This window comes from Artemia sp. Qi Xiang Cuo, chromosome 8, assembly GCF_049724085.1.
Source record: "Artemia sp. Qi Xiang Cuo chromosome 8, ASM4972408v1, whole genome shotgun sequence".
Classification (NCBI taxonomy): Eukaryota; Metazoa; Arthropoda; class Branchiopoda; order Anostraca; family Artemiidae; genus Artemia; species Artemia sp. Qi Xiang Cuo.
Genome location: NC_142801.1, coordinates 32,975,566 through 32,996,493, shown reverse-complemented (window position 1 = coordinate 32,996,493; position 20,928 = coordinate 32,975,566). Strand labels below are relative to the sequence as shown.

Here is a 20,928-nt window from a genome sequence, read left to right as displayed (position 1 = left end):
AAATAAAAGCATTTTTGCATACAGAATCCTCAAAGAGGCACAATTTTGGCTCATAAAAGAGAAATATTAGTTTCGTAAACTATATTGGCCTTCGATCCCAAAGCAAAGAACAAAAGAGAAGAAAAATGAGAACATGGTTTTACAAGGCCAATGAAAATGCTGGCCTTGTTTGTTTTTAATTCTTCTAGTTTGGAATTTTCGTTAAATTTGACGTTCTTTGTTATTGTCTTTCATTTTTATCTGGCTTGTATTGTTTGCGTTTTCGCTCAGAAAACTTGAAGTTTCTCTCATAACGCTGAAGAAGGCAAGCGATTCTCCTCCCGAAATATTCGTTTTTTTCTCATTCAGTATTTTCGCTGGCCTTACAAAACTCCATTCTCGTTTTTCTTCGATTTTGTTTTATTCATAAAATGTTCAGCTGGTATTGACGTAGGCGTCAATACCAGATAAACATTTTAATAAACTGAAGGCACTGCCGAAAGCATTTTGGGTCTCTATATAGAGGGAAACTGTAGGTACTGGAAGTTATTTTCTATACATACTAGAAGTTTTTACTATAGTATTCCTAGAACATTCACTAGAACATAAACAATGACGAAAACCACACTGCCTTTTCATCATACAAAAAAGGAGAGAAGATAAGGAAGAATTTGTGAAGACGGTGAATAGCAAAGCTGTACAATCTAATCGAAGTCTTGGCTGAAACTATGTAAGGTAAGTAAGTAAGTTTATTTATAACCCGCGATATAAAATAAATGCGGAAAAAAAAGAAAAAACAAAATAATATTATCCACAGGGGAATAATAAGAAAAACAACATAAATAACATAACAATATTTATAAATCTCTAATCTGGAAAAAAATAAGTGAGGGGGTCACTGGCACATATCTTCCTTGGAGTATTGGTCCTCAGGTCCTTAGCAATGTTGTCAAGCAGCACTAGAGGGTCGATAGGTCCAAAACGAGAAATAATCTTGTGCTTTCTGTACAATCTTGGTAAATATAGCAGGAATTTACAATATTTAAAATAGCCACTCCTTAGCTGAAGACGGTCTTTTTTGCGCATTAAAGGCTGCAAACCGGAAAGAAAAAGAATTGTAGGAGAAAAAAAACTATGGTAAAGTTTACATAAACCTCGGCGGCTGTATGTCCTTAGGTCCTTAGCGATGTTGTCAAGAAGCACTAGAGAGTCGATAAGTCCAAAATGAGAAATAATCTTGTGATTTCTGTACAACCTTGGTAAATATAGCAGGAATTTACAATATTTAAAATAGCCACTCCTTAGCTGAAGACGGTCTTTTTTGCGCATTAAAGGCTGCAAACCGGAAAGAAAAAGAATTGAAGGAGAAAAAAAAACTATGGTAAAGTTTACATAAACATCGGCGGCTGTATCTCCCTCTATTAGGCGAGATTTTACCACATAAGAAGAGAATGGAAACTATAATATGATCAAGGTTTGATCTAGAACCATAATGGTTATGAATGTAGGTAAACTGTTTATCTTTATTGACTAACTGATCTTCATTGAAGCAACTAGGCAAAGCATCAAAAAACAGGTCACATCTTTCAGATTGGGACAGAAGATTGGCATTAATATCACCAGCCACAATCCAATTTAATCCCTGATTTGTCACTCTTAGCAGAAGAGTACTGAGTCGATTACAAGAACCCGCGAAGACAGATAGGGAAGAAATGTTCTTTCGATTGCATGGCATATAGACATTGAGGAGGACCATATTACCGCATTTTATTGCCAGTAAATATGATCAGAAGAAATAAGCTTAGGTTTCTTAGCGAGGCGAACTAAAGTTGCAAGGCCCCCAGAGGGTCAACCGCGCGTTTTTTTAGCTTCACGTACAAACATGTGGTGGGTGGGTGACCGTTTAAGAGTATCTGTATTGGCTTTAGTTAGAAAATGTTCCTGTAGGAAAACTATATCATAATCAAGAAGCTCATCAATAAGAAAATCTTTGTCTTTGGTTCTGTTAATATTAAGCGAAAACAAAGCGAAATCTATTGTCACTAGCAATCATTTTTTATCATTATTCAGAGCTTTTTTTTAACACTGGTCATCTGAGACTGTAGGAAACATGATTTCCCCCACAGTTGGTGCAATTCGGGCTTTCAGAGCACGGATTATCGCGTGTGTTGCAATGTCCAGCAGCGCACCGTAAACACTTTTGATTATTTGATAAGAGTGGGTAATTTCTGACAATATGGCTCTGCGATTGACAACGGTAATATCTAGGAGGTAACTTTTGGAAAGGTCTAATTTTATAAAGCTTGTATCCCAAATGCAAACCCTCATTTATAGCTGTATTTAAGGCAGCATCGTCTAGAAATTCAAGGCGGAAGAATCTGGAATTTCCAATTTTAGTTGCATTAACAAGACCGGGAATCATACTAATAAGCTCTGATTTTGACAGAAGAACAGGGATGTTACTCACAATGCCAAACACTTTTTGATTAAGTATTTGAGAGAATACATATTACTAACTGATTGCAACAGTGGTAAGAGAGACGGCTGAGGCTTTATCTCGGGTATGGACTACCCACCTTTTATTGACAGGATCAGATCTCACACTTACGATACCGTCATGACCATCCAGGGTATCAAGTGTCTCCTTGCGCTCAATAGGATCTTTGAGGTCAGCAGGTGGGTTTTTTAGAATAACTGCATAGGACGGTTTTTAAGAGACAGAACACTCCTGCATTAACGACCGAGGACATCCAATTGTTCCAGGAAGGAGAGTTCTCACACACTCAGACAAAGGGCGCAGCTAAGACAAACACGAGGTTACACGGCAACTCAACGCACAAAAAGCATCGGCAGGAATAAGGGGTACTTCGCTAGGGTGGCAGATAACAAAGACTGGCAGACCAACATCATCAGCATCATATTTTTCGATAGTATCAATAATATCAGAGACACTATTAATAAACACATTTGTACCCACTCTCTTTGGCTGAATTTCCAAAGGATGGCAAAACTGGAAGATTTGCTTCCTCGCATCAGAAACCTGGGCGAGCATGAAAAATTCAGACATCAGAAGGTTATACAAACACTGCTTGGCAAAAAAAATCTATCTTTAGAGGGTAAACAACAACAGGAAAAAAAACCTCAAAATAATTCAGAAACTTTTTCAAGTTACCAGCAAAGATGCAAACTCAGTCACAATAGCATTGAACATACTATAGATGGCATGTCGGAAGCCTTGATTCTTTTAAAAAAGATTATTTTATGATCTTAGTTAAAAAATTTGTTTTGCCGATGTGACTTTTTGAGTAGGTTTGTTTTCTTTTTATTTGTTTTGTATCGTATTTCGCTGATGACAGTTATTGAATATATAGCCATAATATTCGAATAGATTGTACAGTTTTGTTTATCACTGTCTTCTAAAATTCCTAATTATCTTCTCTCTTTGTACCACTAGAACATTTTCTGTGGGGTAACTAGCGGCTCATTTACTTGTACTATAGTATCGTAGATACTTAAATGTGACTTTTTTACAATATAAATACGATTAGATACTAGTTTTTGGTCAATGACTCTTTAGAAATTCTCTCAAGAATATTTTCTGTAGGGTATTCAGTGGCTCGTTAACATAGCTTATGCGACATATTACATGTATTATGTATTTACAGGTACTGGAATAATTGGAGTGGATTATTCCCCCAAAAAATCACAACTCACAACTTGGGATGATAGCTTAAGTTGGTTTATTAGCCGTAGATAAAGTTTTAAAAGAAGAACAGTGTGGTTTTAGGAAGGGGCGAGGATGTGTCCACCAAATTTCCACTCTTAGGTTAATAATTGAAAAGTGCCTCAATTATGTTTTACAGATTATGAGCAAGCGTTTGATTCTATTGATAGAAGAGCTTTAGTGAAGGTCCTATCCTTGAATGGTATACCATTTAAATACAATAAAGTGATTAGTGCGCTCTACGATAACAACATTGCTGCGGTTAAGGTAGGAAATGAGGTTTGTAGCTGGCTAAGCAGGATAGAGTTATATCCCATTTATACGGATCATTTTGATGGACTGTGTCCAAGCCAAAACGGCAAAGGCAAGGAATCAAATGGGAAGATAAAACCATCCAAGACTTGACATATATTGAGGATTTTGAGTGTCCCAGATGAAAATGTTAATAAAATGATTGATTTTTTGGAAGTTTTGAGAGTTCAGGGTACCAGAATAGGATTGGAAATGAATATTAAGAAGGCTAAGTGAATTAGAGTATGAATAAATGAAGGTTTAGAGGTCATGTTGGGTAACAAGAAGATCGATCAAGTGGATAGCTTCACTTACCTTGGTAGTATTATTAGTAAAAATCCTGGATGCAATGAAGATGCTAGAAATAGCATAGAAAATGCCCAAGGTTCTTTTTCACAGTCGAAAAAAGCTTGGAAGAATAGGAAGATAGGTCTGCGAACCGAGATTCGAAAATTGGAAGCTAAATTGATCACAGTGGTCAGGTGAGGCTCTAAAACGCCTACGGATTGTTTTGGGTACCCGTTCGACTGACCGTATTTCAAACAGTAAGCTGTATGAAAAATGTTATTCTATTCGCTTTATAGGGCTATAATGAGATGCCTTGGACAGATTTGCGGATGAAGGATGACAGATTACAAAAGGTTGTCCTTTTTTAGCCTCCATCTAGGGCTAAACAAAACACAGGTTACCGCCAAAGGGAATGGAAAGAGGTTATAAGAAAGGATTTAAAGGAAACTGGATCTTCTTGGGAAGGTTCGAAGAGGGAGTACTTGAATAGATTGGGATAGAGGAGGAGCGTGCGCAGCTGTGCTGGTGTCAGCCAGCTTGGAACTGCAGTGAGTTGTTGGTAGTAATACCTTAGACTGGGTGTAGTTAGGAATCATGCGCACTTTTTGCTGCTTTATTCTTATTAGGCACTGCCCAAGGAGAAAAAATTCTCACCAAAATGCTTAATTGCTTAGAATTTTGGTTAAAAATTATTAGCTCCAGAGATAGAAAGATAGATACTTTTTATACTCTGCATTTCGAACTATGAACCCTTGATATTTTTAAACTGGCTTTATTTACTTAACCCTTATAGAAGAATTCAGGAAGTATCAATACAATGAAAGTGTTAGGGCTTGCAAAAATGAAAATAAGAAAAGACTGAGATTCATTACCTGAAATATCCTTCCATCAACACTCCCAAGAAACAAAGCAGACTCTATGACATCTGACGTAATGCATTTTAAGCCAACGTCAAAAATAAACTTTAATAAAAGAGTTCCAGAGGTAAGATCGTACAAATTACATGTTTGATCCCCACTGCACGAGGCAAAGCGAGAGCGACTTCCTCCAAAACCAACCCAGATATCAGATACAGCTACAGCATGATGAGTAAAGGAGAAATGGGGCTCTGGAACTTGATTACCACCAATCTAAAGATATAATAAAAAGATTAAAGACAGCTATTAATATAACTATAGTCTTATAAATATCCTTCATATCATATTTCTTGGCCAAAAAAGAAGAAGAATTTTGCATTTGGTTTCAGGTGTTAAACCTAAAAAAATCATGGCACCAAAATGGGGATACAGAATATCAGCGCTTCCATTTCTCTTTTTTCGAAATGAGGGAAAGGTCGCTTAAAATCAATAGATCTTCGATAGACTCGGAGAACACAACTTCGGTTAACATATTTTTTACAGGTAGTCTTGGATTCTTTTTGAGCTTTTTGAGCCATTTGGTATTGCTTAAATCCATCCCTGACTCGCCGATGAAACTTACACAAGCTACGCTCCATAAGAGAAAGCAATACTAAACAAAATTATTCAAGTATTCTTTGTTCAGCCAAAAAGAAGCATGCAGTGTACTTTATTGAAAAAAAGAACTTATATTTAAAAATTAGTGTTTATTCGTTGAGAAGCAGCAAAGTGATATTCAATAAATTATTTGGCTAAACGTATTAATGCCTAATAGCTAACAAAAAGTAAACAAAAAGTTATATGCAATTATCAAATGGTTATATTTGTTGTACTCAGAAAAGCTTTCAATTAAGCGCCAGTAGAAATTTAGTTTAAAGGGTATAGGACAAAGGACTAAGGGGATTGCGACTCCCTTCATATACGGGAATATTTCAGTCCGTTTTACTTTTTAAAATCGCCCCTTAAATTCACTTAAGAAACTATTTATTTTTCTTATTTTACATGGTTAAAGATCTGTAACTTAAGCTTTATGTACCTGAGTTTTATTCCAAAGTCCAAAATGCAAATAACTTAAAAGTTTCTTTTTTATTAACGCGAATGGGGTAGAAATCAGTAATCGAAGTATCGATATTTATGGGGAGATTGTGATATTTAGTTTGTGATATTGCCTGATTCAGAGATGAAGCCAAAGAGTTTGACAAACCGATGATAGAGAACTGATTGGCATTTTAACATGAGATTAATAGAAACCAGAAACTACTGACAACACCGACAGTGTAGCATTACCCAGGAGAAATAAAATAAAAACGGGGAAGGTTAGTACGCAGAAGATGGACTAAAACAAGAAAAAGTATACAAATATACCTGTCGTTCCTTTGGGCACAAATGGTATCAATTTGGTGGAAGTTATGAAAGACTTGAAAGCCATGGCTAATTAGAGTAAAATTAAGACAGATAGTCTCTGTAAGAGGTTAAGCTGGCTTAACTTTTTTACAGTTGTAAAAAAATTATCAATTTTACTTTTTGATGATAGTCCATCATTCATCCTAGGGCAGAACTAGGAACCACGGTAGATAGGCATGGAGTAAGGGTAATTCAAATATCTTCAACCAAAAGCTAAAGAAAAGAGACTAGAAATTAAAACACAACTTAAATTTTATAATTTTTTATATTTAGCTTTAATATTTTTGCTAATAGCGAAAATAGCCACGAAGTTTGCTCCTTGATTCGTTGGATAAAACGATATCCTCTTGGATTTAAAGAAACGCAAAAAAAAAGTAAAAAGAGAGAGAGAGAGAGAGAGAGAGAGAGAGAGAGAGAGAGAGAGAGAGAGAGAGAGAGAGAGAGAGAGAGAGAGAGAGAGAGAGAGAGAGAGAGAGAGAGAGAGAGAGAGAGAGAGAGAGAGAGAGAGAGAGAGAGAGAGAGAGAGAGAGAGAGAGAGAGAGAGAGAGAGAGAGAGAGAGAGAGAGAGAGAGAGAGAGAGAGAGCTAGATTACAACCATGACAGTTTTTACAGAAAAGTCACCATTATTGGAGCTCCATCCCAAAACTTCTTGTGCATAAAATTCACCTGATTGAAAAAAAGAAAAAAAACTTATTAGCATTCGTTAAAGCTATTTGTTATTGGTATATTACTGAAGAAGTATATTATTTCTATCTCATTGCCAGGCACAGCTAGCTAGTCTCCGAACACAGGGTTAGGATTCCAGGGAAAGTGTAATATGATTTTTCTGGTGAATTCTCCAGAGCATTTGAGGGCAGCTATGGTGTCGGGCCCATTCCCGTGGTTCCTCAAGCCACTTCAAAGGTAAAAGAGGGAGGGAGGGGGTTAGGGGGCTGCTGATCAGATCAATATCGTCTAAGACTACCCCAATTCATGCTCAAATTAAAAACAAAGTAACCTTAGCATTAGATACCTATATCTATAATTTTTATTTGAGCAGTTCTTTTGGAAGTTTCTTATATTTCCCCTGCCGCGCGTGTAGGCCTATATATACCAAAAGGTTTTAGCCCCGATATATGGACTACTTATTAGTGTTAAAAGCCAACAGAAAGATTTACCCCCCCCCCCCTTGGGAGCATTCAAAGCAACAGGATTTGCTTGCATGAGGCAGAGGGTTCTCTAAATAATCTTAGGAGACAATTTTCAGGCATTCTAAGCTTAGTTAGACATACATTATACCAAGGCCGTATCCAGGGGGGGGGGGGTTACCCGGTTTGAACCCCCGCCCCCCGAAATGTCTGTTTGACTCGTAAAAACGTAACAAAAATGGACATTAACAAATTTTGTATGCGTTTTTTTTGTGTACCCCCCCTGAAAAAAAATTAGTACCCCCCCCCCCCCCCGAACAAAAATCCTGGATGCACTTCTGCATTATACTCTTTAAAAAAATCTACATTTCAAATACCTGATCAACAAGGTCAGATAACAACCAAACATTGACAGCTCCTTCCCCGCCACCTGATAGGAGAAATCCACCGCAATCGCTGAATTTTAAAGTAGCCACATCCTGATAATGTCTTGTTACTGTCTTCACAAGGTGACCAGTAGAAAGCTGCCAAATCAAAATTTTCTCGCCACAACTGCCAGCACAAAAAGACCCAGATGGATCAACTGCTAAAGATAGCACAGGCGCAGGCGTTACAATTCTTATAGTTTGTTGAGATACTCGGCTGAGAGACCACACCTAAAGCACGCGGAAAGGTTCTTAGTCACATATTATAAAAAGTAAAATTTTAAAATTAAAACCTAAAGAAGACAGGATGGTAATTTGACAGTAAAAACAAAGATAGAAGAAACTTGAGAAAATTACAAAATTATTTCTTGGGACGACAAAAGCACAAAAAGTCGCGTTTATTCCTATGTTTATGACGTCCTTTCAATACCATGGCCAACATTTGAACCAGGACCCCCACCCCCTCCCCTAAAAAAAAGGTTCGTCGAACATGAAGATAAAGGCACACAAACTTTAATCACTCCGTTAAAAACTAGCTTAATTTAAAAAAGAAATAGTTCTACCTTTGGTGGAAGTTTCTAAATTCTTGATTATACTTTACCTCTTGACTAAGATACTAACTTACATTAACATTTGTTTTTCAAATTTGAGGATGATTTTCTATTCAATGCTTTACATGTTTTTTTTTCAAGGACACAAAATATACTTTGCAGAAAGGAGGAGGGATGCATTGAAAAAAAATTCCAGGGGGTGACAGTAGTTTCCAAAACATTTTTGCCCACAGAAGTATGTTCTCCAATTCCAGGGGGCAACAGTAGTTTCCGAAACATTTTTGTCCACAGAAATATATTCTACAATGTGCCTAAATGTCGAGTATGATATTAAGCACATGTTAATCATCTTGTCAAGTCACGATCTTATCGTGACTAAGCTGATCTTTTGTGATTTTTTTGCTGGATCTGAAAAGTTCTTATTTATATTTGAAAAAAAAAAAAAAACCAGCTTATTCATAGCTATTCAGCAGATAGTAATACAATTAATTTTCATATTTCTTGAAAGAATGGAAGTTCTTTATTGGACACGGCACTTTTCTCCAGTTTGGTTTTCAGCACGTAGTCAGTTGTGGGCGGCTGATTAATATTTTATTTTTATTTTCTGTGTGTATGTGTTTTTATTTTTCCGCCTTTTATTCTTTTGTGCTTTGTTTTTTTTTTGTCCTTTCTACCTGCGTTCTCGGCCATAGAACCTCTGGGGGGGGGCTATTTGATCTTGTTGCTGAATGTTTTGTTGTATTTATAAAATATTATCGGTACTGTTCTATTAACCGGTCTCTTTTATATAGTGCTAGTTTGGTTAATGCTAATGAAATAAAATAGGATGAATATATAATAGTTTAGAAACAAATTTGGGCTATATATTTGCACATTAGGGGAGGGGGGGTCAAAGCATACCATATATTAAATACGTAACCTAATCTAGGTACCATCCCCCCCTAAACCCCGAAAAACAACAATTTAAATACAGTTCTTGCCTTTGTTTATATCCCAGAAGGCATTGTAAACCTGTTTTCATCACGCATCACCATCCATTTCACGACTGGTTTGCATTGCCGTATTCAAAAGAGCCCGGTTAATAGAAAAGTACAATTTTATCTATCTTATCTTCTCACTAATTCTGTTACTCCTTAGTACTATTTTCTTTTTCTTATTAGACTGGCTATTCACTGTTGGACACATAAACCATAGACCCCCTCTGTATGTTCAGCTAGCATTGAAAGCAGACTGATTCACAATCAAGTCTGCCTTCCAAAACTGAAAGTTAACCTTACGACTAGAAGCCAAAATTAGAAAAGCTAAAAATAACAAAATTCAATTAATGAAAAATTGTTTCTCATCAAACAAAATACAGCTAAGTCTTATTCTTAAGTGTTTATCAGGATGTATACAAAAGCAGCTCAAATCAAAACTGAAAATTTTCATACAAAGATCATATAAGATTAGGCTGGGTCACCAAATGCGAATAAATTAATTTTTAAAAGGCCCGAAACCAAGAACTCCGATATTTATTCAGACTTAGTAACAGTTGTTTATTTCGAGAAAATTCATTGAATGCTTCCCAAAAAAGGTTGCTTCATATTTTTTATCTTTGTATACTCAATAACTATGTTTTTTTTCTCAAGCCAATAACCAGTGCAATTTTTTTAAAGGGAAAGAAAAAAAAGCCTTTTAAGAGTGTTTCCGACACACCATTTCGAAAGAAATTGAAATGAGGTATCAAGCAACAAAATATGTAAAAAGAAAATGATTAAGATACACTTAATTATTTTTCCGAATGATTAACTTACACATAGTCACTACCACTAACCTAGTCACAAACATCAATTAAGAAATACTGGTACAGATGATATTGTATAAAAAACATAAATAACATTTAAAACATATTTTTGAGGCTGCCAAAACACCCATATTATTTGAGAAGTCAAACATGCCGGAATCCACTATATTCACATGTTTGACACAACCTCTTCCCGTCACATTAAACAAATTAGGGGTAAGCGACGTCCTCCCTCCCCAGAAATAGATACCAAAACTAATAATTTAAATCTTTTCCAATTGCAGGGAAGAAAACTGTTTTGAAAGGTTAATTCCTATTTTTTCCCCTTTTAATTGCATTAATACTTCCATGCAAGCCTTTAGATACGTATTAAATGCCCAGGTTCACTCAGTTAATCATATAACTTTATATGTGCTTCTCAATATACAATCAAATACTTACCTGAATCAAAGGTTTATTTTTTTCAGCAGATAATACATATGTGTCACCAACAAAGCATAAGGAATGACTCCCAGATGAACCACCTTTGAAAACACAGATCTGGTTTTCGAATTTATCAAGAGCTTGGATGTTTTGCAGTAGTCCAGAAGCTTCAGTGACAAATAGGACTTCTTTCCTAGCCATTTTCACCTCTAAGAAAATACAATAATCACCAAAAGAAGTAAATACTGGCACTTAAACGATGTCTTTGCTTCTAATATTAAAACGGTCTAAGATTGATAAGTGCTCGAAAAACAGATTTAAAACTAAAGGAACATTGTCGATTGACGCCACTCCACTAAAATGTCAGATATGCCATTCGCCTATGCCATTCAACAGGACATAAAGGTGCTTAAAGTAACTCCCATCTCTTTTTTCAAATAATTAGCAGCAGGAAAAGAGCAATCACTTCTTTCATTTTTTTTGCCAACCAACGACTACGACACTGAAAGTGGTTTAATTATTTAAAATCAAAACTGGTTATCGACATTTTTTGACAGCTCAAATCGATTGGCTAAAGAGCAATCACTTCTTTCATTTGTTTTTGCCAACCAACGACTACGACACTGAAAGTGGTTTAATTATTTAAAATCAAAACTGGTTATCGACACTTTTTGACAGCTCAAATTGATTTGCTAAAAAGCAATCATTTCTTTCATTGTTTTTGCCAACCAACGACTACGACACCTTTTGACAGCTCAAATCGATTTGCTAAACAGCAATCATTTCTTTTATTGTTTTCGCAAACCAATGACTACGACACTGAAAGTGGTTTAAGTATTTAAAATCAAAACTGGTTATTGACACCTTTTGACAGCTCAAATCGATTTGCTAAAGAGCAATCATTTCTTTCATTGTTTTCGCCAATCAACGACTACGACACTGAAAGTGGTTTAATTATTTAAAATCAAAACTGGTTATCGACACTTTTTGACAGCTCAAATCGATTTGCTAAAGAGCAATCATTTCTTTCATTGTTTTCGCCAACCAACGACTACGACACTGAAAGTGGTTTAATTATTTAAAATCAAAACTGGTTATCGACACTTTTTGACAGCTCAAATCGATTGGGCTAAAGAACAATCATTTCTTTCATTGTTTTCGCCAACCAACGACTACGACACTGAAAGTGGTTTAATCATTTAAAATCAAAACTGGTTATCGACACTTTTTCACAGCTCAAATTGATTGGCTAAAGAGCAATCATTTTTTCATTGTTTTCTCCAACCAACGACTACGACACTGAAAGTGGTTAAATTATTTAAAATCAAAACTAGTTATCGACACTTTTTGACTGCTCAAATCGATTGGGCTAAAGAGCAATCATTTCTTTCATTGTTTTCGCCAACAAACGACTATGACACTGAAAGTGGTTTAATTACTTAAAATCAAAACTGGTTATCGACCCCTTTTGACAACTCAAATCGATTTGCTAAAGAGCAATAATTTCTTTCATTGTTTTCGCCAACCAACGACTACGACACTGAAAATGGTTTAATTATTTAAAATCAAAACTGGTTATCGACACCTTTTGACAGCTCAAATCGATTTGCTAAAGAGCAATCGTTTCTTTCATTGTTTTCGCCAACCAACGACTACGACAGTAGATGACTAAGTACCATTTTGCTTGAGGCCATAGGAATTACCATGCTATTTGCTTGAGGCCCTAGGACCATGCTATTTGCGTGAAGCTATAAGAAAACATTTCCAGAGCATGTACTTATGGATTTGCTTGGTTTATGTTCCTTCCTGTGCTATTTGCTTGCCTTATGTTCGTTGGTACCTTTCCAGAGCATGTACTTATGGATTTGCTTGGTTTATGTTCCTTCCTGTGCTATTCTAAGGGTTTATGTTCCTTCCTATGCTATTCTAAGAGTTTATTTTCCTTCCTATGCTATTCTAAGGGTTTATGTTCCTTCCTTTGCTATTCTAAGGGTTTATGTTCCTTCCTATGCTATTCTAAGGGTTTATGTTCCTTCCTATGCTATTCTAAGGGTTTATGTTCCTTCCTATGCTATTCTAAGGTTTAATGTTCCTTCCTATGCTATTCTAAGAGTTTACGTTCCTTCCTATGCTATTCTGAGGGTTTATGTTCCTTCCTATGCTATTCTAAGGGTTTATGTTCCTTCCTATGCTATTCTAAGGTTTCATGTTCCTAGCAATTGTATACTAAGATTTTACTTTCGGTCCTATTATATGCTGATGGTTTATGTTCCTTCCTATTATATTGCAAGGGTTTAAGTTTCCTCACATTCTATTCTGAGGTCTAATGTTCCTTCCCATGCTATTCTAAGGGTTTACGTTCCTTCCTATGCTCTTCTGAGAGTTTCCGTTCCTTCCTGTCCTATTCTAAGGGTTTATGTTCCTTCCTATGCTATTCTAAGGGTTTATATTCCTTCCTATGCTATTCTAAGGGTTTACGTTCCTTCCTATGCTATTCTAAGGGTTTATATTCCTTCCTATGCTATTCTAAGGGTTTATGTTACTTCCTATGCTATTCTAAGGGTTTAGGCTCCGTCCAATGATAATCTAAGGGATTATGCTCATTTATATTTTATTCGAAGGGTTTATGTTCCTTCCTATTGTATCATATGGGTTTATGTTCCTTCCTAGTCTATCATAAGGGTGTATTTTCCTTTCTATGCTATTCTAAGGGTTTATGTTGCTTCCTATGCTATTCTAAGTGTTTATGGTCATTCTTAGGCTATTCTAACAGTTTATGGTCCTTCCATTGCTATTCTAAGGGTTTATAGTCCTTCCTATGTTATTCTATGGTCCCTCCACACGTGATTAAATACATTTTGAAAGTACAAACTATTTGCTTGCCTTATGCTCCCTTGGTTCCCTTCCAAACAAAGTGATAAAAAAACATATCTTTAGCAACTTCGTTCATCATGATAGTGTATAAGGTTTGAAACCTATGCCTGAGGCACTTCAGTTTCACGTGCATATTTTAAAAAGCTGGTAGTAAGAGTGGGGATTCCCCACTGGTTCCTGAAGTCTAGCTTGTTACACAGGTTTGCTTCAACTCTACGTTTACATGGATGCTAAAATCAGAATTGTTTTATTGACATTTGCAAATAGGGATAAGGGATTCGCGATTTGGACTGTACGAACAATCTTATTCGAATAATAAGGGAAAAAACAGAGCTAGATAGCATTAGCAAATTGGATCGTATGAAGGTGGAGAAAAAGGGTTAAAGTGATTAGCAGTTAAGGTAACCTCAATGGCGTTTGAACAGTGTTGAAAGTTTAAAATAGAGTCTAACGTTATAGTATACTAAAAAGTTGATATTAAGAGAGATTAGATGGCAAGAAAAGAATTTTAATAATGGATAGCTTTACTTCTTCGATGTGTTCTGTATAATACACAAGCGGCGTTTGAACAGTGTTGTCAGTTTAAAATAGAGTCTAACGTTATAGTATATTAAAAATTTGATACTAAGAGAGATGTAGATGGCACGAAAATAATTTTAATAATGAAATTCAGAACAAACCTTAGAAATCCTTGCAAATCAAGTAGTAAGGTGTATGTGAGTACGAACCATAAAGGATCATAAGCAGTAATGACCCTAACCAGCAGAGACATCAACCCCCCAAAGGTCCCCTATCCCCAAACTCGAAAGTCACACCCCTCCTCTCCAACTTTTTGGCCCCCTCCCCCCATTTTTTATATTTTTTTTTTAATTTTTATATATATATTTTTTAACATGATATATTTTTTTCAACTTTTTTCTTACATATCTTCGAATGAGATGAAACATACTTAAAACAAAACAAAAAAACATAGTTACATTCCATTGATTTTTCAAAGTTCATTTTGAATTTCTTTCGTTGAAATGCAATAGCTGGAATATTTCAGTAGTGTTTTGTCGTGGTTTACTTTGTCACAGTTACATTCTCTTGATTTTTCAAAGTTCGTTTTGGATTTCTTCCGTTGAAATGCAAGAGTTGGAATATTTCAGTAGTGTTTTGTCGTGGTTTACCTTGTCACACTTACATTCTATTGATTTTTCAAAGTTCATTTTTGGATTTCTTTCGTTGAAATGCATGAGTTGGAATATTTCAGTAGTGTTTTATTATGGTTTACCTTGTCACAGTTATATTCTCCTTGATTTTACAAAGTTCATTTTTGGATTTCTTTCGTTGAAATGCAAGAGTTGGAATATTTCAGTAGTGTTTTTGTCGTGGCTTACCTTTTCACACTAACATTCTATTGATTTTTGAAAGTCCATTTTTTGGATTTCTTTCGTTGAAATGCAAGAGTTGGAATATTTCAGTAGTGTTTTGTTATGGTTTACATTGTCACAATTACATTCTATTGATTTTCCCAAGTTAATTTTGAAATTATTTTGTTGAAATGCAAGAATTGTAATATTTTAGTAGTGTTTTGTTGTGGTTTACCTTGTCACACTTACATTCTCTTGATTTTTCAAAGTTCATTTTGGATTTCTTTTATTGAAATGCGAGAGCTGGAATATTTCAGAAGCGTTTTGTTGTGCTTTACCTTGTCACACTTACATTCTCTTGATTTTTCAAAGTTCATTTTGGATTTCTTTCGTGGAAATGCAAGAGTTGGAATATTTCAGTAGTGTTTTGTTGTGTTTTACCTTGTGACACTTACATTCTCTTGATTTTTCGAAGTTCATTTTAGAATTTCTTTCGTTGAAATGCAGGAGTTGGAATATTTCAGTATTTTTTTGTCGTGGTTTACCTTGTCATAGTTACATTCTCTTGATTTTTCAAAGTTCATTTTGGATTTCTTTCGTTGAAATGCAAGAGTTGCAATATTTCAGTAGTGTTTTGTTGTGCTTTACCTTGTCACAGTTACATTCTCTTGATTTTTCAAAGTTCATTTAGGATTTCTTTCGTTGAAATGCAAGAGTTGGAATATTTCAGCAATGTTTTGTCGTGGTTTACCTTGTCAAAGTTACATTCTCTTGATTTTTCAAAGTTCATTCTAGATTCCTTTCGTTGAAATGCAAGAGTTGGAATATTTCAGTAGTGTTCTGTCATGGTTTACCATGTCTCGGTTACATTCTATTGATTTCTCGAATTTCATTTTGGAATTTGTTTCTTTGAAATACATCAGCTGGAAACATCATTTTTTGGATATGTCGGACAAAATTTTTTTATCAAGGAAATATCAAAATGCGTTTAAGGTATAGTACAAATGGCTTGCAAAAAACACGAAAATACTATCAGAATGAATAAATTCTTTATCAAGTCTGTTGCTGGATATGTCATTATGAAAACAATTGTAAGTAAGTAAAAAAGTAATTAAGTAACAAACTCCTTCTTGAATTCACCTCTTGAATACAGAACACAGAAATTCAAATCCGGAAATTATGAAAAAAAATTGAACAAGTTCCTTATTAACATTCATTATCGATTGATGTCGCTTCCTAGACAGACAATACAGCAATTTCACAAAATCTTAGTATAGGAGTGATTAAATTCTATATCAACATTCATTTCTCGGATACATAGGAAAAAGTTGACAAAATCTAAGTGTTAGAGTGAATAATTTTTTGTTATCAATATCTTTTGTCAGATACATTGGATAAAATTAACAGAGTCTAAGTATCAGAGTAAATATTTTTTTTTATCAACATGGTTTGTCAGATACATCAAATAAGATTGACAAAATCTAAATTTCAGAATGAATAAATGCTTTAACATCATCATTTATCGGATATATCAGATAAAATTTGCAAAATTTAATCATCAGTGTGGTTAAAATCTATATCAACAACCCTTTCTCGAATACATGTTGTAAAATTGCAAAAAAATAAGCGTCAGAGTGAATAATTTTGTTTTTATACCAACATCTATGTCAGATATACCAGATATAATTGGTAAAATCTAAGTATCAGAGTGAATAAATGCTTTATCAGCATCCTTTGTCGAATATATCGGATAAAAGTAACAAAATCTAAGTACCAGAGTGAATAAATGCATTATCAACATCATTTGTCGGATACGTCAGTTAAAATTGACATGTCGGATAAAATTGACAAAATCTAAGTTTCAGAGTGAATATTTTTTTTATCAACATCTTTTGTGAGATACATCGAATATAATTGACAAAATCTAAGTGTTAAAGTGAATAATTTTTTCATCAGCATCCTCTGTCAGATACATCGGATAAAATTGACAAAATCTAAGTATCAGACTGAATAAATGCTTTATCAACATCATTTGTCGGATATGTCGGCCGAAATTTTTTTTATCAAGGAAATATCTGAATGCGTTTAAGGTATAGTACGAATGGCTTGCAAAAAACACGAAAATACTATCAGAATGAATAAATTCTTTATCAGAATCCGTTGTTGAATATGTCATTATGAAAAAAAATTGTAAGTAAGTAAGTAAGTAACAAATTCTTTCTTGAATTCACCTCTTGGATACAAAATACAGAAATTTAATTCAGGAAATTATGAAAAAAAAATTGAACAAATTTTTTATTAACATTCATTATCGATTGATGTCGCTTCCTAGACAGACAATACAGCAATTTCACAAAATCTAAAAATAGGAGTGATTAAATTCTATGTCAACATCCATTTCTTGGATACATAGTAAAAATTTGACAAAATTTAAGTGTTAGAATGAATAAATTTTTTTTTTATCAACGTCTTTTGTCAGATACATAGAATAAAATTGACAGAATCTAAGTGTCAGAGTGAATAATTTTTTTTACCAGCATCCTTTGTCAGATACATCAAATAAAATTGACAAAATCAAAATTTCAGAATGAATAAATGCTTTAACAACATCCTTTATCGGATATGTCGGATAAAATTGACAAAATCTAAGTATCAGAGTGACTAAATTCTATATCAAAATCCTTTTCTCAGATACATAGGATAAAATCGACAAATTCTAAGTGTTAGAGTGAATAAACTTTTTTATCAACATCCTTTGCCAGATATATCGGATAAAATTGACAAAATCCAAGTACGAGTATCAGAGTGAATAAATTCATTATCAACATCCTTTGTCGGATATGTCGGATAAAACTGACAGAATCTAAGTATCAGAGTGATTAAATTCCATATCAACATCCCTTTCTCGGACACATGGGATAAACTTGACAAAGTCTAAGTATCAGAGTTATTAAATTCTATATCAAAATCCCTTTCTCAGATACATGGGATAAAATTGACACAATCTAAGTATTAGAGTCAATAAATGCTTCATCAATATCCCTTAAATGCATTATCAACATCAAATGTCGGATACATCGGATAAAATTGACAAAATCTAAGTACCAGAAAGAATAAATTCGTTTTCAAAATTTTTATCGGATACATCAGATAATAATCATAAAATCCAAGTTCTATTCATTTTGACTTCATGCATCCTTACGTTGAATTTAGGTAACACCGGTTATAGATGACACTATACCCGCTCAGACACACAGTCATAGTGAGAGATATATTCAAAAAGTGAGTTAATTTAAGTTCACTTAGAGTGGCCAGACATGCATTGGAATAAGCAAAGCAGGCCCCGAGGCGCTTCCCGGCCAGCGATGCTTCCCGGCGGTCGACCTGGGGGGATTTTCCGGTGACTATAGTTAGGTTAAGCTAGATTAAGTTAGGTTAGATTAGGTTAAGTTAGGTTAGCCTACGTACGCGCACGTACGTAGGCTAACCTAACTTAACCTAATCTAACCTAACTAACCTAACTAACCTAACCTAACCTAACTAACCTAAAATAACTGACCTAACCTAACTAACCTAACCTAATCTAACAACTCTTGCATTTCAACGAAAGATATCCAAAATGAACTTTGAAAAATCAAGAGAATGTAAGTGTGACAAGGTAAAGCACAACAAAACACTACTGAAATATTCCAGCTCTTGCATTTCAATGAAAGAAATCCAAAATGAACTTTAAAAAATCAAGAGAATGTAACTGTGACAAGTTAAACCACAACAAAACACTACTGAAATATTCCAAGTCTTGCATTTCAACGAAAGAAATCCAAAAGGAACTTTGAAAAATTGAGAGAAAGTAAGTGTGACAAGGTAAAGCACAACAAAACACTACTGAAATATTCCAACTCTAACATTTCAACGAAAGAAATCCAAACTGAACTTTGGAAAATCAAGAGAATGTAAGTGTGACAAGGTAAACCACAACAAAACACTACTGAAATATTCCAACTCTTGCATTTCAACAAAAAAAATTCAAAATGAACTTGTAACTGTGACAATGTAAACCATAACAAAACACTACTGAAATATTCCAACTCTTGCATTTCAACGAAAGAAATCCAAAAAATGAACTTTGAAAAATCAAAATAATAAAATGCTCAAAATGCTTGATAAAGCATTTATTCAGTCTGATACTTAGATTTCGTCAATTTTATCCGATGTATCTGACAGAGGATGTTGATAAAAAAAATTATTCACTCTAACACTTAGATTTTGTCAATTATATTCGATGTATCTGACAAAAAAATTTATTCACTCTGACGCTTAGATTTTTTCAATTTTATCCCATATATTCGAGAAAGGGTTGTTTATATAGATTTTAATCACTCTGATACTTAAATTTTGTCAATTTTATCCAACATATCCGAAAAATGATGTTGTTAAAGCATTTATTCATTCCGAAATTTATATTTTGTCAATTTTATTTGATTTACCTGAGAAAGGAAGTTGATAAAAAAAATATTTGCTCTGACATCTAGATTTTGCCCATTTTATCTGATATATCTGACAAAAGATGTTGATAACAAAAAAATATTCACTCTAACACTTAGATTTTGTCAACTTTTTCCTATGTATCCGAGAAATGAATGTTGATATAGAATTTAATCACTTCTACACTTAGATTTTGTGAAATTGCCGTATTGTCTGTCTAGGAAGCGACATCAATCGATAATGAATGTTAATAAAGAATTTGTTCAATTTTTTTTTTAATTTCCTGAATTAGACTTCTGTATTGTGTATCCAAGAGGTGAATTCAAGAAGTAGTTTTTTACTTACTTACTTTTTTACTTACTTACAATTTTTTTCATAATGACATATCCAAAAACGGATGTTGATAAAGAATTTATTAATTCTGATAGTATTTTTGTGTTTTTTTGCAAGCCATTCGTACTATACCTTAAACGCATTCAGATATTTTGTCCGACATATCCGACAAATGATGTTTCCAACTCAAGCATTTCAACGAAAGAAATCCAAAATGAACTTTGAAAAATCAATAGAATGTAACTGTGACAAGGTAAACCACGACAAACACTACTGAAATATTCCAACTCTTGCATTTCCACGAAAGGAATCTAGAATGAACTTTGAAAAATCAAGAGAATGTAACTGTGACAAGGTAAACCACGACAAAACATTACTGAAATATTCCAACTCTTGCATTTCAACGAAAGAAATCCAAAATGAACTTTGAAAAATAAAAAGAATGTAACTGTGACAAGGTAAAGCACAACAAAACAATACTGAAATATTCCAACTCTCGCATTTCAACGAAAGAAATCCAAAATGAGCTTTGAAAAATCAAGAGAATGTAACTATGACAAGGTAAACCACGACAAAACACTACTGAAATATTCCAACTCTTGCATTTCAACGAAAGAAATTCCAAAATGAACTTTGAATAATAAAGAGAATGTAAGTGTGACAAGATAAACCTCAACAAAACACTACTGAAATATTCCAACTCTTGCATTTCAACTAAATAAATCCAAAATGAACTTTGAAAAATCAAGAGAATGTAAGTGTGACAAGGAAAAAGTACAACAAAACACTACTGAAATATTCCAGCTCTTGCATTTCAATGAAAGAAATCCAAAATGAACTTTGAAAAATCAAGAGAATGTAACTGTGACAAGGTAAATCACAACAAAACACTACTGAAATATTCCAAATCTTGCATTTCAACGAAAGAAAGCCAAAATGAACTTTGAAAAATCAAGAGAAAGTAAGTGTGACAAGGTAAAGAACAACAAAAC

At 34.2% G+C, this 20,928-nt stretch overlaps 2 protein-coding genes across 3 annotated transcripts in view; one reads left to right on the top strand and one right to left on the bottom strand.

The window, feature by feature from the left end:
* The window catches only part of LOC148949344 (WD repeat-containing protein 18), a 41,511-nt gene that overhangs the window by 10,254 nt on the left and 10,329 nt on the right, over positions 1-20,928 (bottom strand). The window contains exons 2-4 of one of the 2 annotated variants that reach the window (XM_089092928.1): positions 10,911-11,101; positions 8,088-8,366; positions 5,155-5,412 (exon numbers count right to left, since the gene is read on the bottom strand). In XM_089092928.1, the coding sequence (XP_088949054.1) occupies positions 5,155-5,412; positions 8,088-8,366; positions 10,911-11,093 (720 nt within the window). In that variant the 5' untranslated portion in view covers positions 11,094-11,101. Of the gene's footprint in view, positions 1-5,154; positions 5,413-8,087; positions 8,367-10,910; positions 11,127-20,928 lie in introns of those variants that run through there. The other variant, XM_089092927.1, reaches the window with a different exon arrangement.
* The window catches only part of LOC148949343 (L-asparaginase), a 90,251-nt gene continuing 80,575 nt past the window's right edge, over positions 11,253-20,928 (top strand). Inside the window, exon 1 of the mRNA XM_089092678.1 lies at positions 11,253-11,306. Within this exon, the coding sequence (XP_088948804.1) occupies positions 11,253-11,306 (54 nt within the window). The remainder of the gene's footprint in view (positions 11,307-20,928) is intronic.